The sequence below is a fragment of the Scardinius erythrophthalmus genome (assembly GCF_964197995.2).
Source record: "Scardinius erythrophthalmus genome assembly, chromosome: 17".
NCBI classification, from domain to species: Eukaryota; Metazoa; Chordata; class Actinopteri; order Cypriniformes; family Leuciscidae; genus Scardinius; species Scardinius erythrophthalmus.
The window spans coordinates 17,198,616-17,225,171 of NC_138237.1; the positions used below are offsets into that span (position 1 = coordinate 17,198,616).

At 38.1% G+C, this 26,556-nt stretch overlaps 3 protein-coding genes across 3 annotated transcripts in view; 1 reads left to right on the top strand and 2 right to left on the bottom strand.

Moving 5' to 3' along the window:
* Positions 1-8,889: 8,889 nt before the first annotated feature.
* Positions 8,890-11,279, top strand: ndr1 (nodal-related 1). Its single transcript, XM_081391236.1, has 3 exons — positions 8,890-9,249; positions 9,969-10,717; positions 10,819-11,279. The coding sequence occupies exons 1-3, from the start codon at positions 8,973-8,975 to the stop codon at positions 10,969-10,971; spliced, it is 1,179 nt and encodes a 392-aa protein (XP_081247362.1). The 5' UTR covers positions 8,890-8,972; the 3' UTR covers positions 10,972-11,279.
* Positions 11,244-15,868, bottom strand: eif4ebp1 (eukaryotic translation initiation factor 4E binding protein 1). The gene is made up of 4 exons (XM_081391237.1): positions 14,889-15,868; positions 14,585-14,781; positions 12,912-13,106; positions 11,244-12,008 (listed from the first exon to the last, which is right to left on the bottom strand). The coding sequence occupies exons 2-4, from the start codon at positions 14,718-14,720 to the stop codon at positions 11,977-11,979; spliced, it is 363 nt and encodes a 120-aa protein (XP_081247363.1). The 5' UTR covers positions 14,721-14,781; positions 14,889-15,868; the 3' UTR covers positions 11,244-11,976.
* A 3,110-nt stretch (positions 15,869-18,978) lies between these two features.
* The window catches only part of ank1b (ankyrin 1, erythrocytic b), a 34,894-nt gene continuing 27,316 nt past the window's right edge, over positions 18,979-26,556 (bottom strand). Inside the window, exons 37-41 of the mRNA XM_081391238.1 lie at positions 22,924-23,578; positions 21,302-21,587; positions 21,128-21,208; positions 19,645-19,736; positions 18,979-19,463 (exon numbers count right to left, since the gene is read on the bottom strand). Of these exons, the coding sequence (XP_081247364.1) occupies positions 19,668-19,736; positions 21,128-21,208; positions 21,302-21,587; positions 22,924-23,578 (1,091 nt within the window). The 3' untranslated portion in view covers positions 18,979-19,463; positions 19,645-19,667. The remainder of the gene's footprint in view (positions 19,464-19,644; positions 19,737-21,127; positions 21,209-21,301; positions 21,588-22,923; positions 23,579-26,556) is intronic.

The following is a 26,556-nucleotide window of genomic DNA, read 5'->3' on the forward strand; positions in this document are numbered from 1 at the left end:
CTCATACCAAAACGCTCACACCAATTATGGCTCACAGCTCAACAGATTCACGAGAATACAAATCATTTTCCTGCATTCTGTTAATCGGCATGACAGCTTGACATTTAGCCTGCCCAACACACACAACCCCACGCCCCGCTTTAGCACAAACACTGTAATGATTAGCAAGTGGTAAACAATTCTGAAATTATTTCACAGCCTAAAGAAACTTAATGGAGCCGAGCCACATATGGATAGGCCAATCTGTCTAAGCGTATTTGACAATGAAAGTTCACAAATGTGATGTTTGGCATGCTTGCACGTTGTGATCAGCAATTATATGTCAAGGTGAAAGACTTGCAATACTAAAATCCTTCTTCCCATCAAGCAAATGACAATTCTTCTTGATTGGCGGCTTATTATGCACCTAATTTGCAACTCTCCTAATTGGCTGCCCAAAGAATCACTGAAAAATGTAAATGGAATGACTAACAGGCTAACTGCTCATCACCAAATCACTTTCAAGATAATTAGAACACTTCTATCAGCCTGTTCATTGGCCCTGAAGAAAGTGTAGCTAAATCTGATATCCACTCACAGAAGAGATGATCCAATCCACACATTTCACTTACGATGAACTCTTCTTCTTCTAAAAAAAAGGAATAAAATGAAAACTATAAACAGAACGATATAGATTGGCATTTAAAAGAAAATAGTGTTGTAATCATTTTGAAATAGTTATTATAACATGGATGATTCCGACTCTAAATTCTGAGCCGTGTTGAAAGCAGTAAAATGCAGATACATTCACACCTGTGACCATATTCATTAATGCACCAAGTTGATGCTTAGCAACCATAAACTCCCACAGTTAGGATAATGATTAGGCTATACTTGGCAGTAAAATTATGTATTTATCATTGAGTTCTCAGCTCTATAGTGCTAACTTCAATCTGTAAGTAAATCAAGAAGATTTGTTTTAAATGCAAGTTTTTTTGCCGTAGTCTTCATGTACTTGTTAGCAACAGCTGCAAAAATCACGATTTGACTGTGATCATTTATATTGCAGAACAAAATGTTAAAGTATTTTCAAGTAATGTTCAGTTATAAATCTAAACATATTCTATAACGCCATTAGAAATTCTAAAACTCTATTTTTTGCCCCCAATTATAGGGCTACAAAGTGAACAGTTCTATTAATAATAAATATAAATGTTTATCTCTGTGGTAAAATAGCTGAATGAATAGACAGCATCACATGCTTATTGCTTTATAGAAAAGAACAAAATTAGAAATAATTTAGAATGTTTTAGAGTCTATCAAGGGTATTTATGTTTAGTATTATTAGTATTATATTTATAACACAAACAGCACAAAAAGTTCTCACTTGTGCTTGAACAGCTGTCAAAATATTGTATTCACTTTTCCTACACGTGCATCATGCTCTTTTGATATTGGTGCTTGAAAGGGTCAGAGAGGAACAGAGGCGAGCCATTAAACAAAATAAGGGCCCAAAACACATTTCTGAGAGAAGTAGCCCTGCCTCTAACAAAACCAGTTCATCGTGACACATTGAAAGATGAAATGAAAGAAGTTCAATGAAAGAAGTTCATCACGAGAGGATTTTGTCAGATTTTGGTTACCAAACCTTCAATATCACTTAAAGTCAAGCTTGAGTAACCTGATTCTTGAAATGTTTTGATATTACTCACAATATAAAGAACTATTGTGTTGGTGTTTAGACCAGCAAACCGTAACAAACTGTTAAAGTCACTGGGATAAATATACTCACAAGCCATGTAATTGTTGGTTTGCTCTGGGGAATGGGACTATATTTAAGGTGCAACAGTCAGTGGGCTTGCGGAGCGTTTGAGTGATCAGGGGACCATAAACTAGCTCACAGCTTGATACGCTGAGATTGACCAGCACCATCAATGTCTTGCCAGATCAAGCGTAAACCCAGAAAGCCCCATGAGGTTGAAAGGAGACAGGATTCAGTTGCTTTCTTTTGACTCGAGCCAAAGTCAAAAGACAGCAAGTTTGTTGTGTTGACCAGATATATTGCACTGAAACAGCTTAAACACGTTAGTAAAAACCCATTTGATATAGGCCTACAGGCATTCATTTTCTTGAGAATTTCTGTTTTTAGTTAAAGGTAGGGTATTCAATTAGTTTTATAAACACTTATTGTTATACTGGTTAAAACTCTCTTCACACCCTGATAGCATTCATTAATAGAAGTGCATGGTCTAAATATTAAAACATGTATATATATATATATATTATGTGGAAGTCTCGGGACCAAAAAATGTTTTATCCAATCATTGCATTCAGTCCGATGTCCTACCTGTCTGTCAACATATGTATTTCCCATAGACTGTAAAAAATAGGTATTTCCATTCCTCCGCGCACCCTACTCGCGTAGACATCACACCTCATCAGCGTATTTAAACTTATGAAAATTAGTTTTGAAGCGCGTTTTTGAAAACTATACTGTTATTGTCTCTGTGTAAACTACAAAAACGCTAATTTGTGAAAACGGTGATGCCAGCATACTTTGTGCTCAGTAGGCGCATAGTGCTTCATTACAAAGTGACATCGCCAACTACTGGCCTGGCGTGCATAATACAGCGTTTTTAATCATTTTTGCAGGTTTGTGTGAATGGGGATCGTTTTGACTGTCGTCTGTATGCGAAAATCGCAAATCATTTTTTTTCCATTTTTAGTATATCGTTGTCGTGTAGGCTACCCTTAGTCGCTCCTGGTCGGTTCTCATTTGCATTTTTCCTGTGTTTACTACTATTTATTCCCCAGCGATCTCGTGTAAGTTTAGTTTATTTAAATAAAAACTATGTGTTGTCTTTATAGGTGTGTTGACTACCACACCGTAACACGTACTTCAGAAATCATTGTATATATGCTTATTGGTGCTCAAGAAACATTTCTTACCATTATGTTAAAAACAATTGCTCTGCTTAATTTTTTTTTTTTTTTTTTTTTTGTGGAAACCATGGTTATTTTATTTTTTAAATAGAAGTCTCTTGTTACATTTAGGGATGCACCGAAATTACGGCTGCCGAAAAGGCATTTTTGGTTTTTGGACGAAGGAGAATGCTCCACTCATGTACAACTCACGCTCATCAGTAAACCAAAATCTGCTCAGATAATGTGCTGACATAAAATTTCTCTGTAGACTTGTTTCTGTTTGCAATAGCCCTGTACTGCAATAGCCCTATACTTAGAGCCCTACACTATACTAACATACTATACGGCATACTATTTCACTATATGTTGAAATTGCATTTGCTCTGCCTGTATGTAAGCTAGATATCTATAGCATATACAGGCCTATCTATAAAACAAATCAGCTCCATAGCCAATTCCAAGCGATTAAGAGCAGACGTGGGCAACGTAAGCAATGACGTACATCTGAGTGAAAATAATGGAGGAAAGTTATGACATGACAGATAACAGAGATCATTTTCTCAGTGACAGACGTGGCGCACACAGCTGTTATTAGGGAGGTATGAGATGACTGCAATCAAACCGAGAGAAGATCTGTCATTTCCAACAGCTGAGGATGCTCTTACCTTGCCCCTCGGCTGATTGATGTCATCACAGACGATGATAATGAATGCCAACTAAATAACTTCAGACAAGCTCTGAAAATTCACATTATCCATTACCATGGGCCGCAGCAATGTAATTTGTGTATCGGAAGAAAACAGACAGGAATATGAAAATGCTATTTTTTTATTGCCTTAATTGATAAGACACTTTTCTCAATTGCAATATGTAATCATGTAGTCAAAAGGACCTTTTTAAAGTAAAAGATTTTCAAATGACCTAGTATTAAAATAAGTTAAAATTCTCAGAAAAAAGAATAATTTTTCCTGCAAGAAAAAAAAATTGCCAGTGTATTACAACAAAGCCACATTGTATTTCTTTTTTGATTATTTCTCAATTGCTGTTCCACAGTCTCCTTCACAAATTATAGGAGTAAAATAGACAGAGGACACCGTTGGGAAACAATACACCAAACTACAGATTGTTAAAAAAATCTTAAAGGAAGATTTCTGTGTCATTTCTCAGCAGGCTTTTCAAACATGTTGTATTTTCAGCGTTTGACGTAAGCATTGCCCCATAACTTGAGGACAAGAGGCTTTGTTGGATTTAACTCTAAATTTAAGACTGTCACCGCCAATCAGAACAAAATTTGTTGACAAGCAGAAATGGATCCAGCTCTGTAGCATGATAAACCAGACTGACAGTTTATCCAAGAAAGCCTAATTCATCTCTCCTAAGCCTCGTCCGCTCAAAAGAGTGTTTATTTCTTTATTTATTCCCACATTCAACAGTAGAAATATTTGTATCCAAAGCTGCGGTGTGGTGGTGCAAAATAAGAGATAAGGCGCTGTGCTGATGTATCACCCACTTCTGTGGCACACACACACATCACAAACACACTTCAACCTTCAGAAAGTAAACCCTGTTATCTGTCGAACATTCATGCCGCTTTTGAGTACAGAAAAGTAACCCCAATTTACGCACTGGGCCTAAAGATATTTGTCTGGACGTGACATAAGGGTTCTTGAAATCTTTGATTTAAAACATCATAGGAAGGTTGGTAGGATAAGAGTTCCAATTTGTGGAGATGTACACCTTTTAAATGAAAGGAAATGACTTTGATCTTAAAAATAAGCCAAACACTTTCATCTACGGGATGTAACTTTTGTTTACACGCGTCATCAATTTCTGTAACTCAAAGCCAAATGTTACGAAATTACCAATCGGCTTTAGATTGCGGGATCTTTTTGAGAAAGCTGAAAATTCTAGATCAGGGGTTTTCAAGCCTTTTAATGCCACCGGACCCATTTGCAAGGGACCCCCTTCCTAAAATATAAAGATAGATATACATTTTCATCTATATTTTCATCATACATACTGGCCAAATGTTTGGGGTCAGTTCGTTTTTAAATACTTTAATACTTTTAACTTTCTATTCATCAAAGAATCCTGAAACAATTTATTACTGTTTTCGCAAAAATATTAAGCATGTTTTCAATATTGATAATACTACGAAATGTTTCTTGAGAAGCAAATCGGCATATTAGAATGACTGAAGCAATGTTGCTGAAAATTCAGCTTTGCCATCACAAGAATAAACTACATTTAAAAATATATTCAAATAGAAAACCGTTATTTTAATATTTGACAATATTGCTGTTTTCATTGTATCAGCCTTGGTGAGCATAATAGATGTCTTTAAAAAAAAAACATTAAAATATTCTATTGCCCTCACAAATTTTAACAGTAGTAAATACAGTAAAAGAAAAAAGAGAGAAAAGATTATAAACGTGCTTAAAATAATATCTGTAAAATATTTACTTTGTATTAAGTTGCCATTGAATCTTTCTTTGCCCTCCATGGGAGTACCGTTAGATGTATAAACCTAAGGAGAAAACTAACAAAACTATGGCTGTCAATGTTATAAATATTTATAATTATACATTATTGACAATGACCATTTTAGTAATTTACATTTTGACATTATATTTAGAACATTTCCACTGGCATCCCTTCATTTGGAAACCTCCACAGAAGGTTTCTCAACAGAATTTATTTATTTCTGATCCTCACAACCATGGCTATTTTTCCAAAAACAAAATTCAGCCAAATTCTGACATTTACATCTATGATACTCCTTTTTAACCTCTGAATCAAGAGACAGCACTGAAATGCAGCAGCAGTATTTAGAAGTGAGCATTTTGGCCAAATTTATCAAATAAATAAACAAATACTCATTATCCTGTCCCGGAGGTGAACGCTCTATTTCTGTCAATTCCAGCTGCCCTGAAAATCTTGATGTTTACCGTGGCAGATTCAGAGTGGCACATGGCTGGCTGTAATAGAGAGAAACGGATAAGATTCCTGACCATAATAGTGCAGACTGAATAAAAGATTTTACTCAGCTTTCCAATAAAAGCATTGATAAAGGATCATCTATGACCCACACCAACATTAAAGATGCATGAAAGTGGATTCCGGCATGAAAGTGGATAAATGAGCTATCATTTAGCTAATATAAATTTATTGTGCTTTCTCAGCAAGAGTTAAAGGTACGGTACATGGATCCATGTAACATCGTTTTGGATTCCGAACCTAAAGCCATATTGACCTGTCCATGGTTAAAATGAAATCAATGTGTCCGTATTGAAGCACATTGTGGTGTGGGATTCAAGCCCCTAACAACAATGATCTTTGTCAGCATACAGTCCTGCCTCCAATGCTGCTAGGACAAAAAGACAAAAAAAAGCGTACTTTCAGAGCTATTTCATTGCCTTCGTGTCCCTGCAATTTCTGCTATCAGACTGATAGGGGAAAAAAAGCCATTCCTAGCGAACAATGTCAGGACTGAGGTTTAATGAGAGACGCTGATTCATCTGGATTCCTGGCAGTGCAACCAAATTAAAAAGAGATAGCTTTGAAGGTGCTTAAAGACTATCTGTTTATCTCCTATACTGAGATATGTGTAGACGCATGACATCCAGCCAGCTCTGAAAGTGTCAGGTCTGGCTAGAATTAGTAAATAATAATAATAAAGACTCATATTATCTGCTCTTTGATAATGAGGTGTTTATTAAACCAAAACAATATTGTATGCAGCGAAGCATAAGTTACACCAACCATCACCATGCTGTTTTTGTGATGCATATCTATTTATCATGGTATATGCATTCAAAGGTGTGCAGTCAGTCTGTTGACAGAGTGATCTCTCCAGCTGCTGTAAAGACAGAGACAGCATCTGCCTGAATCTTAATCAAATAGCACCATCTCACTGGATTTAAGTTGGTATCAAAGGCTTATTTCAAATGCAGGTGCTTCGCTGGACAGAGGGTAATTATCCCCATTATTCAAATGACACAAAGGCAGGCCCTTTCATATTTCATGGCCTTTTTGTTTTTTGTTGTCATCCCTAACGCAAGTGTGCACTTTTCTTCCAGCGCCACACAAAGGGCTTGATTCTGTTTTCTTTCTCGATGCTCCCTTTTTTCCCCTACCGGAGAGTCCTGAGGTCTCTGTTTTGCAAACCGATTCACAGCAATCAGGGTCTCTGGCGATTAATTAGGCTGTCTGCCCAAAGCAAGGCATGTCTGTCACAACAGGTCAGCATCACTTAGTTCTACCATATCATACCACACGTACACAAGCAATCAATAGCAAACACACTGATTTGATTTATGGCAAAAATGAGCAATAGACCACTAAATAGCTATCTTAGACAGACAGACAGACAGACAGACAGACAGACAGATAGACAGATAGATAGATAGATAGATAGATAGATAGATAGATAGATAGATAGATAGATAGATAGATAGATAGATAGATAGATAGATAGATAGATAGATAGATAGATAGATAGATAGAAAAGAGGGATAGTCAGCTGGAAAGTTAGACAGACAGATATGGATGGATGGATTCTCTTAAGGTTCAAATGCATGGCAGAAAAGGAGCAATAGCTAGAAAGCTATAGACAGACAGACGACTATATTAAGACACATGAATATACACAAAAAATTAACCGAGATTGCACAAAATTTATAATGCTAAGGACAATGAGTTTATAAGATCTGACACTTATTAGCATCAAATGGCTGAGTAGGAAGGCTCAGTGCCAATTTCTGTCTTGCTTATCAGTGTTACTATGTGTGAGTGTGAGATTGCCACTGACATTCACAGCTGGTCTGCTTCAATTCTGTGACGAGAAATAATATGTGTGTGTGTGTGTGTGTGTGTGTGTGTGTGTGTGTGTGTGTGTGTGTGCCGTCGAATGAATCTCACCTGGGCACTCAGAATCCGCACAAAGCTTGTCAACACATCACACGGGCAGTGTCAGGAGAAATAAGTGACGCAAAGATTAACAGTCGATATTTTAGTTGCCTACAGAGAGAATCTTTGAGCTTTATCGCTTTGTTAACGATTTGGCAAATCATTTTCGAAAGTCAAGGAAGGTAGCAAAAGGTGAAAGTTTGAAGGCAGCGCCCCCTGTTGTAAAAGATGCTTCAATACATGTGGAAAGAAAGAAAGAAAGAAAGAAAGAAAGAAAGAAAGAAAGAAAGAAAGAAAGAAAGAAAGAAAGAAAGAAAGAAAGAAAGAAAGAAAGAAAGAAAGAAAGAAAGAAACTGTCTATGTGGTTTTATTTGTGCTTCTCAAATCTAAAAATCGGACCTTACCAAACCCATCAGATTAAGTTGCTTCTTTTCGATCTGGAGGTAAAGCATTTAACATTTCATTGGTCATATGGTATGTATGGCTACCATAAAAATACTAATTTTATATAAAGCTATAGGTTATATAAAAAGATAGCTGGAGTCGGTAACAAACATCTACAAGAATACTGTGTTATCATCATTAGGATACATGCTGTAGGTAAAGTCAAGCAGCCAAAAGATGCGGTAACATGAATATAAAAATGTTATAATGTGGATATTTCCAATGACACTCTGCCATAGGCTACTATTTCTTCTGATATATAGCCTATGGAAATACATAGAAACGGCATTACTTCCTCTATTTTCATTCAAACTAAGAAATAGTCCAGCATTCGGGGTGTTTTTCTCCTTTTAATCAAAAGGACATTGATGAACAAATGTAGTCCACTAATATTATTGTTTAAGTACACTTTCAAAAGGACCTTCAATACACAGCGCTCGAGGACAAGAATTAATGTTTTCACACCCTTTGACCCACAAAAGACTGCTGGTTTCGATACACGACGACCCAGGGACATGTATCCCTTTATGGATCACAAGGACACTTCAAAGACCCAAAGGACCTCACAGACCATCAAAAGACTTCAAGTTTCTATAAGTGAATTAAGATGGCCTGGCAGCACTCATTACACTCACTTTCCAGGGGACGGTGTAGGAGCAGGATCTCAGAGACAGTTGGCTATTCCTCTGCGTGGTGGATCTTAACCAATATTTGACATGAGGTGGTTTATCTGCGGGGTCCTGAGCGCAGTTCTCGCGCTGGTGAACTCCACGGTGTCTTTTCCTGGATTTCACGATGCGTTGAGGAATAGGATGCGAGCACCTGGGAAGAGCGGCGGAGGTCAGGCGGCGGGTCAGAGCCGACACACCAGCAGGTATCCGCTCTACATGATGCACCTCTACCGGACCTTTCTGACCGGAGACGACAAACAAACCAGCCACGAAAACCCAACTCTGTACGAGTCCGATTCGGTCTTGAGTCTCTTCGCCAAAAGTGAGTAGGTCTATACATTTTTTTTTAAAATCTTTAAATGAATTTTAAACACATTATTTGTACATTATACAACGTTTTACAATAATATGCCGATATTTTTCATAATTTTTGGATGTTTCCGATGATAATATATAGGCCTATACATAAATTGAATAAAATATTTTCTATAAACAAAGATGAAATATAGCGACAGCGATTTTATTTGTTCAATCGCTGCATTCGGCGGTCAAACATTTAACGAAAATCTTTAAATACTTCCTGAACAAGTGTTCTAGGCTAGCCTACCAGTAAAAAAAAATAATAATAATAATTAAAGTTTAAAACAATATGCACATTTATTTCGTAAGTAGCCGTGTATGCGGCAATAAAGTCGGCCGCCGGTCATTATCGCAAAACAAATCTCTTCAGGTTGATACAAGACCCCCGGGGAAAATAATTTGATAGTAGTAGTTTAGCTGGTTCTAAGCTATTAGCCAAGTCACGTATTATGTTTATTAGTTAGCGTGTGTATTAGCTGCAAGACGTCTGTTTCAAAGTGGCTTGGGCAGCAATACACATCTCAACAATAAGAACATTCTACTTTATTAATTGCTTGTCCCGAATATACCCACGTGTGAAAACATCCTTTAAGATAATTAAGCACCACACTTATCCTTTCTAGACTGTTTAACTAACTGTCCCTTGACCGGTAACTCATTTCTTGTCCAAATATTTTTCAGGTTGCCATCAGGTTGGTGACAAATTAGCTGTGACATTTGACATGTCCTCCATATCAACAAGCGATGACGTCCAGCGGTCTGAACTTCGCATTCGCCTTCCAGAATTCACCTCTGAGATTGCGGTGGATATCTATCACGAATCCAAACGAGAGTGCGACCGAAGCCCCTGTGACGAAGTACGCCTTCACCTGGGCAGCGTGAAAGCCAACCCAAGTGACCCAACCTCCCATTCCTCCTGGAGGATCTTCAACATCACAGCGCTGCTCAAGTACTGGTTGCACCAGGGTGAGAGCGTTTCCTCGGAGGAACCCGTCCAGATGTCTTCAAGTGCTGAGAAAGAGAGGCATGAGAGTTTCCAGCATCTTACAGCCAACAGGGTCATGATGGTGGTTTACTCCAAGCAGAACCAGGCAAAGACGTCCACCCTCATCCAGACTGCGGAGCACTCTAAGTATGTCGCTCTGGACCGGGCCGGTGGTGGAAGTGAACCTGTGCCTCGGCGTCACAGGAGGAACCACAGGACTGACGACAGAGTGCGAGACGCAGCAGCTAGCATGATTCCAGGTGTTTCGCAAGAAGGGGAGAAGAAACCTCTCTGCAAGAAGGTAGATATGTGGGTGGACTTCGATCAGATAGGCTGGAGCGACTGGATCGTTTATCCAAAGCGCTACAATGCCTTTCGATGTGAAGGTAACTGCCCTACACCTGTTGATGAGACCTTTACTCCAACCAACCACGCCTACATGCAGGTAAGAATCTTTTTAAATCTTTGATATAGTTGTGATTATTACTTTCAAATGTTTTCTGTTTGCTAGACCGACTCTAATGTTTGTTGTCTTGTCATTTGCAGAGTCTTTTGAAGCTGCACCACTCAGACCGCGTCCCATGCTTGTCCTGCGTACCCACCCGTCTGGCTCCTCTCTCCATGCTCTACTACGAGAACGGCAAGATGGTCATGAGACACCATGAAGGGATGGTTGTAGGAGAATGTGGCTGCCACTGAGTCTCCAAACCCCAAATGAACTTAACACTAGCACTTTGGATATGCTCCTCAAACCAGGAAAAACATATTTAAGCACGAATGAATCTAAATTGTTTTCATTTGTACAGTATTTTCACTTGAAATAATTGAGGTACCCTGCACTGAGGCACCTGGATTACTTGATATTTTTTGAAAGCCTTGTATGTTTACCTAATTTGTAAATAGTAGAGTATGTAAATTACCAAATGTAATAAAATGTTTTCATAATGGTTATGCATTGTCTTATGAGTTTGAAAATCATCAGCAGCAAATAAATAAGCCAAACACTTGTAAATTCTCTGGTGTTTATTGATTTTTTTTTTAATGCTTAAATGTCTCTCAGTTATATCAGGGAAGTTAAGAGAACTTCACAGCAAAAAAAAAAAAAAAAAGGCATTTTACATTCTGTTGAATGACACTTTAGGTGAGAATACTCTTCAGGATAAACAAAAATTAGATTTTACCATTACAAAAAGTATCAACGCCAGATGGAAAGTGGTCAAATTCAGGTATTATGGTATGCTAAATTTATAGGAGTTGGCATCTGGATTTTCCTCCACATGACTCTTGTTGAGACAACCACCAAAAAGAGGTGTTGCTCCACCTACTGATCATTCTGCAAAACTACACAGACAAATCTTCATCAAATAAACAATGTCACATGGTGGCCTGTTGGATGTCCCCCATGTCTTGTATAGCGCTTGGGATGCACTATCTGACATCTGAGATAGTGGCTCTTTCAGGCACAACAGTGTTAGCTGATGCTGAGAATCTAAAGTAATGGCTTTGTGCGCGTCTTGAGCGACAGCATCCGTACAGAAAAGGAAAATATCTTTTGGACAGTAAATAAATGAAAAAAAAAAAAGAAAGACAGATGACATGGAAGGAGAAGTCTTCTGTGCATTTATCCTCTCAGGGAACAGTTGTCATCACAGTAATATTCATTACAGTCGTCGCCTCCTTCGTGTGGCAGGTCCTCTATTGTAGTTAGATATCCATTTCAAACTGGGCATCCTCCCCTTGAAATCACAGAACAAAATGAATATTTATTGAACATACGTAATCCTATGAAGCCTACTGTATCATATTTGATAGACAATTTCACAAGTCCTCTAAATTATCAACAATCTACTCCATGATTTCTTTCGTCTGATAATTTATACTTTTTTAGAAAGCAAAATGACTTTTAGTACAATAATAAAACTTTAGACTGTGGTACACATCTTTTTTTTTTTTTTTTGCTGTGAAATCTTTAATGATTTTTAAGAAGTAAACACAAGAATAACTTTTATATTGTTCGTAATATTTCAAAATGAACACTTACTGGACTAAAGAAACTTAATTATCCTTTTTTAGAAAAGTCATGTTAAAATGAGAGGCTTTTAAGGAATGTTTAACTGAACAATTTCTGTATTATCATTGTATAGCTTGGCAAGGCATTATATGTTTTGCCCCACAAAATACAAACTACAGCTTTGATCATAAAGCCAAGCTTTACAAAATCATATTATTGGAAGATATTTATATGCACTTTATGTAATCAGTCTGCTATACTGTTAAAAAGAGCGCATTGATTTACATTACAAGCTATCAGAATTTCATTTCACTTTTATAGCATACAAACATCAGCAAATGCACAAAATAGCATTTTGCTCAGTTTGGGCTTCTGAACGAAACTTGAATATGAGCTCCATATTTTCATTTAATCACACTATATGAGCCATAAAAGCCTGATGTATCAATTACGAAACTCAACAAAAAGCAAGTACGCAAAAGATTTTTTTTTTTTAAGTGTCTAAAGGTTCAATAAAATGCTTCATTTCAAATAATTAGTTTTTTTTCTTCAGATTATTATTTAATATATCAGTCTTTACAGGGTTAATAGCTTTTAGCTTCAGAGCACGTCTGAAAGTTGCTTTTACCTGCGCTCTTGTCCGCTAGGGGGCTGATGTTGTTATTATTGACCGTCTGTTTAGGGTGGGCCTTGTCATTTTTAATGGTGACCGAAGGAGGACTGGTCACCCCCGGAATGTCAGGGAGGCAGCAGGGCGGTGTGCGGGCCAACGGGGAGCTGCGACAGTCCAGCAGGAACTTTCGATCATAGATGATCCGGGTGCCTATATGTAATTTAGTAATCAAATAAAATACAGCTGAGGTTAAGCTAGGTTAAGGAAACGATGGTCCTATATCAAGATCTGCTCTATAACAAGAGCAGAGTTGACCGACAAGCCTGTGAAAACATGGAGGCCAGCCAGGTGCGTTTGGGCTGTGCCATGTTAATGTTGCGAGCAGCATTCAATCCCAGCATGTGTAAACATGTCCCTATGACGGCGCATTTTACAACATTCAACAGTTGCATCATTAAAGGGTTGAGCTTTGCAAAGCGTCAATGTTTGGCAAACTGCTTTCTCACATTTTATCCTAATCAGAATAGCGTAAAGAGAAAAGCACAAGCCAACAGGCTGAAATGGAGCAGTGAGAACACACTATCAGCTCTACTCATATCAGCCCTGTTGAACCTACTGTGAACCTTCACACACACATACAAACATCCTTGAACTACATTCACTCAGTGAGGTAATGCTAATGAGTGCATTACAGCAGCACCCAGAAACACCCGTAAACATAACACATAGGTTTATGCATAGAAATCAAGCTTGTACACTAATGAAAACACAAGTGATAAAAATGACACACTATTTAACCAATAAAAAGTCACATGACAAAAATTCCCCAGGGCAATATAACACACCTAATTTGTCCCATGATATATATTGAGTGTTACATCATGGCTGAAATGATGATCTGGACTAACAAACAGCTATTGATACACTGTTTACAATAATAAGAACAGTTGCCCTTATGAGCTAGAAAAGCAGAAGTGTGGTGTACACTGGGAAACCAACAAAGTCACATGATTCGGGTGCTGTCACATCCTCTTTTGTGGACTGTTTACAATCTCGGTCAACTAAAAAAATATATATACATAAACAAATAGACATTATAGAATATGCATTTAAATGTCCAGTTTTTCACAATTGTTCAAGAGCCTTAAACACCATGTCAGCATATCCAAAATCCACTTGAAGGTCGTTCAAGGCCATGATGTTTACTCATAAATGAAACGGTTTAATTTTACACAATTTCAAATAGGGAGGTTCTTTTATTACGGTCTCTTTCAACAATTTATAGTTATTTAAATTAATATTTAAAATCAACCAACCCCTGTTTCTACGTTCACAATTTTACATTTAAACATTTTAATAAAAATATTTCTGCAATTGTAATGTCTGAGCAGACCTGCAGAACATTGTTTCAATGCAAGATGCAGTCGTGTCAATAAAACAATGTTCTTCTTATCGTGACGATAACATTCCTGCATATTACCTGTTCACGGCTACAGTTAAAAGGCAAAGAATACAAGGCATACAGGCTGAAGCATTTTGAGCACGCGCACCGCAGTCTGTCAAGCACAAAGACAATGCGAGCGATGCGCGAGCTCTGAGATGCATCGCTATGTCGCGATCAAAACAAAAACAATGCCTGCACTGCGACAGCTGCGAACGCTTCCAAACTGCAAGTTCGTGACATTTACCTCCAGGAGTCGTGCTAAAAAGAGTCCCTCCGGGAGTTGTAGAGTAATCATGAGGCATATGGGCCGCATCGTTGATTATGACTCGTCTGGTGGTCGGAATTGCCTGACTGGTGGTCTTCTGACTGCTCATGGACATTTTCAACACTATTGCAACCACAAACTCAGCCAGCTGCCTTTATCAAATAGTGTCTTTGCACCTTAAAGTAAAAGAATAAAACAATTAAGTTAGAACAAATTTTACTGGGATTTTTTTTTTTTATGTTAGCAGCAGTTTAACGTCAAGTTACTTTCTCTAATTATTTACCTTGTCCGTTTGTGGCAAACTTGACTACATACAAAAATAAATACTACTAAATATTTGAGCCTGTATTACACTTCATTCACACACTCACACTCGCAAACTAGCTAAATGCTAGGCTTCTCCGCGACCACGTTTTCTCTCTCACTCCTTCATGCACACAACACCACGCACTCAACAAAACATGAGCAGGAAAGGGCTATTTAAAACGGAGAAATGATGCAACGGCGCCCCCGCTGGTGTGCGTTAGTACTGCAAGAGAGCGATGGGAAATGTAGTTTTTCCGATGTTTACAAGGGTTGTTTCCGTTACACCGAAAAAACTATTTGTCATTCATTGTTGTTTTTTAAATTGCAACATTTCCACTGAAATCAATCAGATTCAGAGATTATCACTAGAATGCGATTGATTGTCTCTAGACGTTCGCTAGACATTTTATCTTTATCAAAAAATGCTATCCTAGTTCTTTATTTTAAGAAGACAGTATCAGAATAACAAATTGGGGTACCCGCAGACTTTTTGTCATCATTTACTCACTCTCATGTTGTTCCAAACATATTAACGTTAGATATTTTGATGTTGGTAACCAGACAGGGCATCCATTGACTTCCATTGTTTTGTTTTGTTTTTCCTACTATGGAATGGTTACCGCCAACTGTTTGACTACCAACATTCTTCAAAATATCTTCTTTTGTCTTTAACAGAACAATTTCATGCAGGTTTGGAACAACATGAGGGTGTGTAAATGACAATTTTTTCAATTTGGAGTGAACTATCCGTTTAAATTCATGTGCACCAAATTTAAAGCCATAATGTCTTAATTATCTTAAAGGGTATAAGAAAAGTCTTAATTATCATTTCAAGAGGTCTTAAATTTGGGGACAGAAAAACAGGATTCGCGATATGGCTTAAAGCGATGATTAAACATCAAAAGGTAATGATTAAACTGAGAGCAAAGTAAAAGCACGACGTGTTCGTTCTACAGGCTCACGGTTTCAGAGCAATTCACAATGAATACCACACATTATGCCAAGCGATTGCTTTGATCTACCCTGTTAATTCATTTAGTCAATGACTACTTAAAATGTTTTAAAGGCTGAAATGAGGTTTAGAAGTTTATGAAACATTTTGTTTTTGTCAGAACTTATAATATTTGAACTTATTTAAATTATATTTTTTTAGTCATTTTATGGTTAGGGTGTAATCGACATTGTCCTACCTCGTTCATATGGTAGGCTATTAGTTTTATTTGTGCAGGTCTTAAATTTGATTTTAAAAACCCTGCAGATACCCTGAGCTACTGCATTCATATTCAGTATGTGTTATGCAAAATATGACTTTTTGTCAACAATAAGATTTTCTGTGTGACTGTGATATAACAGTTCAGCTGAAAATAAGTTTAAACCCATCCTTTACATGTTCTATTCATTCATCCTTTGAAGTTAAAACTACATTTATGAATACATGACAATAATATTTTATCTTACACACGCACACAGTGTCACAATATGTCACATCTTTCTTTATTAACTTTTGTAAATGATCTGAGCTGGTGTGCAGGATAAATGGTCTATACATTTCTTCATATTAGAATGATTCTGAATAAAAGGCTTGTGTACATATTCAATGTTCGTATTTCCTCTCTCCGTTACAGTAATAATAATAAAAAATAAAAAAAGGGAAATGAAAACATGTTTAAATAGCAACAAAGCCTCTACATTCCCCATGACATGGGCATGTTCGTATTACTGGATTCTAACTAATTTACTTAAAGTACAGCCATAACAACTCTAATAAGGGTGCATAGCATTCTAATTAAATATAGTTTGTCATATATTTATACATATATTCTTTATTAAAAACATCTTTTTCTGTGCATGTGCGCAGTTGCATTCCTTAGTACAGAGTAATATGATATTGCGTTTATAATGTCATTAATCCATTCTAAAGGAGTATAGGTGAAGTCTAGATTTTTGCAACAGTTAAACATTGTACATAAACTCTTTTTTTAATACATAATGATTGCAATGTCAAATCGTTTTGTTCCTTTAACCAAAAATAAATGAATGAAACATTCTCTTCCTTTACCCCCTTTGTTTTCAGGAATTTTCTCTCGATCAACAAATACAGCAGCGACAAGATATTGAACATGTATGTCCTTCATCACTTCCCAACACCCATGATTGAGTGGACATAGGATTTACCGTTAAGTATGTATTAACTAGAATCATGGAAGAGAAATCATCCGTCAACACAAACCTGAGTGAACTGTAGAAAACAATATACAGTGAGGCAGAACTCATAAGTGTTTTAATGCGTTGGTGAGAAGGGAAGTGTGCAGTCTCACAAAGCACACTCATTTCATTGACTGAACAAAAACACTAGGATCTGATTAAACACTTTTCTTAAATATGAAAGTACAATCATTGTCATTCGTCCAATTGTCCATGCATTCCATAAATATTTGTTTGTAGTTTGGAGGATAAGTTCATTCACTCACTCACTCACTCACTCACTCATTGACATCCATCGAATTAAACTACATGAGTCAGTATATCACGGTGTGCTCGTGACTATGTAAGCTACTGTGCTGTGATTAAATGCTGAGCACCATACCTGATTTCATTATGCTTGCCAGCCGTTCAAAAAAACCTTGTCCATTAAAGTGAAACAGCTACCGTTCAGTGAACTCGAGTTGGCATGTAGATCACGTAATTGCATACGGTGTGAGATACTCATGCATGCTGTTATATCTCTTGAATCGTATACGTCTTACAAATGCTACTAAAATGTCGGGTTAATAGAGTATACACTGAACACACAGGCGCTCGTAGACCGAAAAACACACGCACGCGCACCGACAACAACGCAGTATTCCAACTGTTGCAGCACGTTTGATATTATTGCTTTGGTAGACTATACTTCAAGAGTTTTTGTGTATGTTTGGGCTCTTTCATAGTAAAATAAAAAAGAATAACGGTGAGAATGCACATGCGAGTGACGTTAACAGGGAACCTTGCAGTTTAAGCTTCCCATTGTTGCCATAAAACCTTGTTGGTATGTGTTGTGAGACATCAGAAGCCAAAAAGTGAGACAGACAGTTGTGAGTTCACAGTTCAGGGGTCAATTTTAAGGTGGACTTTCACAGTGCTGTCTGTATATTTATCGGTCTATTTTTAACTGTACATCTAAATGAAAAAAAAGAAAGAAAAAAAGGAAAAAACAATAAATCCAAGAGCATCATCAAAGTTTAAAACGCTTCCTTGTCACATAACTCAATCTAAAATCCCAAACATTACAAAGGCAGTTACTCAGAGATAGTCCCCAAGCCCCACACGTCACAGCTACAATCGTTTATTTATTTTTTTTCTTCACCAGCACAGCTTGATTAATAATATAAAATCAATAAAAATGTCCGAGCCGAGTGCAGGCCCGAGAGAACAGCATGAAAAGCGGTGTTAGCCTGCATGCAATGCTACATTAGTCTCTGGAAATGGTCTGACATGACGGTTTTAGTTGAGCAGCTGCGCTACATATGAGGGTGAATGGATGGTCGGTAGGTCGGAGGTTAAGGTTGTGAACTGTCAGACAGAGAAAGCACGTGCCCTCCATAGGTTGCCATTTGGGTGTTGAACGTACAAAGCTACGCAACCTCCAACGAACGAATCGGTTCGGATTTGAAAGGAGGGGGCCTGTGAATTCAAAACAAGAGATATAAAAGTAAAAGGTGGCTGACAGTTCAAAGGAACACGGATACGCTTAACAAAGTGGGAAAAAACGCACGCGGACGCTCACGAGCAGGAGAGCACAGTGGCTTGTTGTCATTCCCATGGCAAACACCAAATGAGTTCTGACCGATCCAGAAATAAAAGCTCAGTACCAAGCCAGAAGCGAGTACACATGCGTTAGATACCGACACACACGCACACACACCGACGCACATTCACATAGCATTAGAGTGCATATATCACATTGAAGAACAGGATAAAGGGCCTGTGGGAAATGACGTGACGGGCTTAGCATCCACTATGCTGCTGTGTAATGACAATCTGTTTGACAAAATAAAGACCTGTTGCTTTTTTTCTTTTTTTTTTTTGGGCTGTTGTGTTCCCAAGACCCCTTGTTTCAAGAGTCTCTCATTTTCAAGATCAAAGGTCCAAAGGTTTCCCCCTTCCCACTGCCAGTCCTGGAACGGCCCTTTACCTTGTACCCCTTCAGTTTTTTAGATAATGACAGCTCATAGGTCATGCACCAGCAGTCAGTCATGCGTTTACAGTTGACAGGAAGCACTTTTTGTTGCTTTTTTTGGTGGTTTTCTTCACGTTTTTGTATAAAAAGTTCATGCCCTATGCTAGTTGTATGTTTTTATCTTCTTCTGTTAAAAATGTTACAAAACTACAGGTAGAGAACGCCTCGTCCTTGTTTTCCAGTGACACTCCGTGGTTGCTTGACTGAAGGACTTGGGTGCGATGTGTTGTTCTTTCGTTGCGTTTTTTTTTTTTTTTTTTTCATCGCTCCATGTATCGTTCTGTCTCCCAGTCGTGCGTAGGTGAAGGATGGTTTGGCAGTGGATGTTCGACCCTGGAAGAGCAATCCTTCATGAACAAATAGCTCCTTCAAAGAGACATTGTCTGAAGCAAAGTCACTCTAGCTAAAACATAAAACTGATGGCTGTATCGTTCAAGTTTAGAAAAGCTAGCTCGCCCCATGGGTTTTAAGTTGTTCCTTATGTAATGCACCAATCATTTTTCCTGTCCCGTACCTTCAGGACAGTTTGTGTTTATTTCAGTGCTTTAATCTCCGCAGACTGGAGCGCTTCACAGTCTGGACATCCTTCTTCACATCCACACCCAACTGGAGAAAAGAGAGAAAAAAGATGACCAAATCGAATTTGAACAAATTTCATGACCTGGGATATCCTCACAAATAAACTGTTTCTTATTTTGAGGACTAGTGCATCTTTGAGCCTACATTCAGTACAAGTAAAATACTTGTGTTCTGTTAAAATCAGATACTCTCTAAGACTTGCTCGAGTCGTATTGGAATTGGTGACTTGTAACTTTTAATAGAGACATGTTTGCTGTAAGGTATCTCTACTTTTACTCAAGTATGGTTTTCTGGTAGTCTTTACACCTTTGTTAAAATATTTGTAGACAAGAAAATCTTAATAAAGGCTAAACATGCACCTACTGGCATAACAATGTAACCTTACACAAGGGGCAACTGAACAAAACATTGAACGAATCTGAGCAAATCTTTTTGGTGAATGGGTTCAAAAGAAGACACCACTACAGGACAGCCAACAGCCAATTAAAATATAGAAAATATATACTGTAAGAAATGTCTTGTAAAATAACCTGTACTGTAAAAATAAACTGTAAAAAATCAATTTACCGTAAATTTTGTAAATAAATATAGATCCATCATTCTTCATCATAAGTTTAAGTAGTGTAGTGTAAGTGAAAGTAGACATTTATAATGTTATAAAAAATGTATGTTTTTTAAACTTTATATTCATCAAAGAATCCTGGTAAAATTGACCAGTTTCCACCAAAAATATTAAGCAGCACGACATCAATGTTTTCAACATTGATAGTAACAAGAAATGTTTCTTGAGCAGCAAATCAGCATATTAGAATGATTTCTGACAGACCATGTGACTCTGAAGACTGAAGTAATGATGCTGCAAATTGAGCTTTGCCAACACAGATTCACAGATACAAATTCTATTAATATATCAGTTGTTTTAAATTGTAATAATATTCCACAATAGTACTGATTTTTCTTTGTTTTTGATCAAATAAATGCAGCCTTATTTCAAAAACATTACAAAATACAACAGTCGCAAACATTTGAAAGGTAGTGTATATGTTACCGGCAAAGTGTGTAATCCGGCATTCTATAGAATGCCTAGGTAATGTATAGAATTAGGTAATGTATTTTTGCCAAAAACCATCAGGCATTCTATACATTGCCTAGGCATTCTATTTAATACCGGGATTTCACACTTTGCCGGTAACATACAGTATATAGCATAAGTGTATTTTAACAATAACAAATAGACAAAAAAAAGGAACAAGTTAAACAATTATTCAAATAATATTTATGAAATATTAGAAAACAGAAACGACATTACCCATCAAAATTGATGAGGATAATCTCAAAAAGGTCAAATATAATCAGCCAGATCAATCAATATATTGGTTCAATACTATTATAAACATGAAAGAAAACTGAGGACCCACCTTGGTCACGACATTCCCATGCTCATCAGTGAACTGCTCTTCATGTAGATGATCACTGGTGAGATCTATCGGATCATCCTTCTGCAAGGAGGGAATAATAGTTTAATAATTGAAGTCAAGACTGTGTCCAACAACATGCTCTTCGCTCAGACTGGACAGGCCCAGGGGACACACCTGTGCCTTCCGCCTGTCCTGGTCCCATGCCCGTAAATCCCCCTCCTGACGGGAGAAGCCCAGCCCTTTATCAAAGGGCTGAGTGCCCAGCAGACGCCCCCGCAGGACCTCCGAATGGCCTGTATCACATACCGGTGTAAGCAGGGCCTCCTGTGCTACACGGGACTGATTGTGGTCCTGGGACGATGACATCATGGCCTCCATGGTCGGCCTGGCTTTGGGTTGAGACCAGCTTTGGAGGGGGTCTTTCTCCTGCGAGTAAGGCTGGAAGGCGCCGCCCCCGAGCCTGCGGAGGAGGGATGGATAAAGATGGAGTAAATGCTATCTGTCTAAAGGGCCATTCACACCAAGAACTATAATGATATCTATAACGGAATAGCTGAATGAAATCCAATGCTTGTTTCTAACTAATTTTGGGATGCTGATCCCAAAAATAGTGCCTGTTTTGCTCTAGCACCTCACACCTTCTCACAAACTATAAATTGCATTTCGTGGCATGTTTGCTTTCAACAATCATTCCTTGTATTATTCCTTAATCACCAGAAAAACTGCCAGAAAGACACGGTTCTCTATTTTTCTCTGAGGCAAGTAAGAACTATTTGTTCAATTCTCAGCCGATTTTCACACGTATGACATTATTTAATGCCTAATCGTGATTTCAAGGTTCAAATTATGGCCAGTGATAGAAGAAAATGCAAACATGACCCTGAGGTTTTCTGCTACATCTGTGGGTGTTTTACCACAACCAAACAGCAACAAAAAAATGTGCGAAAAAACTGGAACAAATACAGATTTTGTGAAATAAATTGTGTTTATGAAAAGTTCCTTGACATTACCTGGAGTATTTACTAAAATGTTTGTCCACTCCTTTGAAGATTGTAAGCTAAATTAAACATTTAAAGAAACTTTTGACATTTGATGGCTTTTGAAAAACTGATTGAAAGTTTTTATTTATATTTTCTAACTCAGCATCCTTGAATTAGGTACTATTAGGCCTTTACAAATCATCAGATTCCCCCCCCCCAAGATCCATGGTGTCACGTTACGTGTAGGACAAAGCTCATGGAGACGAAGAATACCTAGAAATAACATTTAATAACCAAACTCTCATGGGAAACAGCAAACACTCACGCTTACATTGACGATAACGGACAAAGACTGAAGGAGAACACAAGGTATAAATACACAGGGACTAACAAGATAACTAATGAGGTGATTGACAATGCACAGGTGATAGACATGACTAATTAAAACAATCATGGAACACTAGGACTGAACTGAACCAAAAACACAATGAAGGGGGGAAACACAGATCATACATGTAACACATGGCTGATATCGTGTAATTCTATGAGAATAAGGAAGTCCAAATCACAACTATAACAATAATGACACAGAGGAACGATATTGTTGGAATCACTTTCAGAATGATTTTTTTTGGATGGATCCTGCTGATCAAAGATAAAAACATTGACAGCCAATCAGAATCCACCTGAGTTTAAAGCGCTTGAGCATTTAAAGCGGTGTTGTGTGTTTTTGTGGATGCCAACACAGTTAGCGTTCTTGGTGTGAACAGACCTTAATGCTTGTGGAGTAACATGGGATACTAAAGTAATCCATACCTGTCCCCGTTGTGTTCTAGCGCTCGGGTCAGTCCAGTTCTCTCGCATAACTGAGCGTAGAGCTGTTGCCCTGTAAGAACAGAAAACTTTTCCTCTGAACTTGCCCCTTTTCCACCCTTTCCTCCTCCTCTAGTTACACCCATCACACTGCCGCCCGCCGCCGCCAACTCTGTCCTCTTGCCCTCCGACCTCTGACCTCCAGCCTGCCCGTTGTAGTTTGCCTTTGGGACGGCGCCGCTAGCCCATGCCTTTTCCGCACTTGCGGACACTGCCTCGTGCTGTATGTTGTCTTCCTCAAGCTCCTCTTCCTCCTCCTCCTCTTCCAGCTCCATGATGGAGCCGCTGGCCCCGCTGGCTCCGCTGCTGGGCCTCCCCAAACTACTGCAGGGCAGGCTCAACGTGTTGCCCTCGGAGTCGTCTGCGCGGCTGCTGCCGTCCAGGGATGAGTCCTCCACGGTCACCAGGGACGGACTGACCCCCGCCGGCCACACCTGTACATCCGACATCTCCATCATGGTGTCCTCCTCAGTGGTGGCGATGGGCGCGCACTCCAGGCTCGACACCTCCTGCCAGTAGGGCTCCGTGCCGAGCGGGGAGGGAAGGCTGTACTGCATAGAAGCGGGGGAGAGCAGCTCCTCCTGCACCAGCCCGTAACCTGAGGGATGGCCAGACAAGAAAGGCAACGCTAACACCACACAGACACAGTGGGGGTACGTGGGGAGTCCTGACCCTCTCAGAAAGGTCATGCAGAACACAGTGCTCGGAGTGCACTCAAAGTCTGTAAATATACGTGAACGGAAGTGCTTAAATGCAAGGAGTTGTGATTTTAGCATTAGCATTATAACAAGGCCACAGAAAGGTCATCCTGCAGGGCATTCTTTTTCTCTCACAACAAGCAATCCACTTTCAAAGTAACCTTTAAAAGAATATTCTGGGGTTTTCAACCAGGGGGCATTTTGAAAAATGTCACTTTAAATGAAGGCTTTAGCATGGTGCATCCTCGTATTATATACTGCCCTGTTTTTCCTAAGTAGACTTTTCTGACTATAAAGGTAAAAATAAAACTGTCGTTTCTTCACTTCAATTCACCTGTTTACAATCACCATTTGACATTTTTCCCCACATATGCGCTGTTTCTGTGATTGACCAACGCAGGTGAATATGACGTACACAATTGGGTGTAACATTCTAACTTCACATTGTTCCATACTACTCCAGAGCAGGGTTTAATAACCACAGTTAAAAAGCAGTGCTAACCCCAGGGTTAAAAGCAGGGTTCAGAACGCTAGAAAGCCAGGGTCTGGGTCTTGGTTCAAGCCATCAGTCGTTGACTGGATGGAGCTTGCGGTCGATTGTAAGAAAGGGGTGGGGCTTATGCTGATGAAATGATTGGAGAAGATTAGGTTATGACATGTTAATTAAACATTACATGGTCAAAATAAATTAAAATTAATAGTCAAAGCCAAAGCCGTGTGGGCAAGTGCTCTGACATATGGTGCGGTTGCACTTCGGCGACCCGAGTTTGATTCCAGACTCAAGGTTCTTTCCTGGTCCAATTCCTCTCTCTCCTCTCCCATGATTTCCTGTCTCTCCTCCTAATGTCCTATCTAAATAAAGGTTAAAAGCTCCCACAAAATATAACAAAAAAAAAAAATATTTGCATTGATAAGACAGATAAGATAATAACATGAATTTACAAAATATATAGGGTTAATTTTTATTTCATGCCAACTTTAATGTTTTATTCATACGCTGAAAAAATGTTCATTTAAAGTAAACTGAAAAGTTCCCAAAACATTTGCAAACAACGAGGGACATTTAAAATATATCAATTTGTTGAAAACCCAGAATATTCCTTTAATATACCTTCCCCCTCCCACATACACACTAATACGCTCGGATTCAGGATTGACTCATGTCAGATCTTTCTTTTTCAAATATGAAAGTTGTGTACATGACCAGCTTAATGAGTATGCAACAATGGCTTTTCTCTTTTATGTATGGTCATGTAATGTAGGATATACATTCCTGGCAGTGTTCAAATGAACATGGAATTTCAATACATAAATATATATATATATATATATATATATATATATATATATATATATATATATATATATATATATATGATTTGCATTTGCATGATGTGTGCAATAGTATGCATGATTAATAAGAACACACAAGAGTATTAAAGAGGCATTCTGCATCTACAGGGTTTATGCAGGTTTTATGAAGGTAAATTTAAGACCTTTTAAGACCAATTAAGGAAAATCAATATGTTCTCTAAATGTAAATGTCTAGGAAGCACACAATGAGTTGTATTAGCAACACTTCAAAGTTTGAAAATACAATTTCCAACATATTTTCATACCTATTGACAGATACTTGTTCTTGTTCAATGTCTCTGGTTTAAGCTAAATTAAAAATTACATGACTGCGTACTTCATTTTTTTTAGCTTCACAATGTAAGCATATAAACAAAGTATGCAGATACGTAAAAAAAATATGATGATATGACTTGATAGATAACTGATTCCTCGTCAAGTGTTTTCTTGTAGCATTAAGCTATTATTCATTTATCAAAGAACTGGCATCATATGAACAAATGTTGTAGCTGTATATGTAGGTAAATGGATGCATGGATGGTTTCATTATTGGATGGATGATGTTTCACTGTTGTAAGGAAATGATAATGAAAAGAAGAAATGAAGAAATATTGAAGAAGAGAATGAGGATGATTTATAGTGATGACTTAGTGGAGACCTTCACTGTGCCCCCAGTAATGAGAAAACACACACGTGAGTCAGACACACACAGTGCACACCGTGAGACACAATTAATCTACTGTCACTCAAATACAAAAAAGCAACACAACATGTGGCAAATGTGTAAAAGCTTGATCGTTATGTACAAAAGCAACATTTGAAGACATACACCTAAACACACACACACACACACACACACACACACACACACACACACACACACACACACACACACACACACACACACACACACACAGGTATGCGTGCAAATAAATGTAAACACACTCAAACACACATCACATTACAGCACAACACAAAATTATGGTTCTGAAACATCTTGATTTCAAACACAACATCACTCTGAGTGATCACTCTGAGTATCTTATATGGCCTGACAGGCAGGTTAGATATTTCCTAAACACACACACACACACACACACACACACACACACACACACACACACACACACACACACACACACACACTTAGGACTGCATTCACATCTTTATATTTTAATAATATTTTGCATATTTCGCAAATGTTGTTTCTATTGTTTGATTGTTCTATGCAACCATTTTAGCCAGATCTCTCTTGGAAAAGAGATTCTAATCTAAAGCGATTAACCAGGTAAAATAAAGGTTATATAAGTGAAATGTTATACGTGATCAATTCAGTTTTTAGCCACTAGGAGGCCCTAATGGCTACACAATTTCCTTTTTTTGTGAATACAGTCCATGACATCAGCAACATCACAGAGCCCTGCAGTTGAAAATGGTGTCACACAATCATTGCGTGACACACACACACACACACACACACACGCTGGAAAAACACCAACAACAACAGCAATATATCAGTTAACAC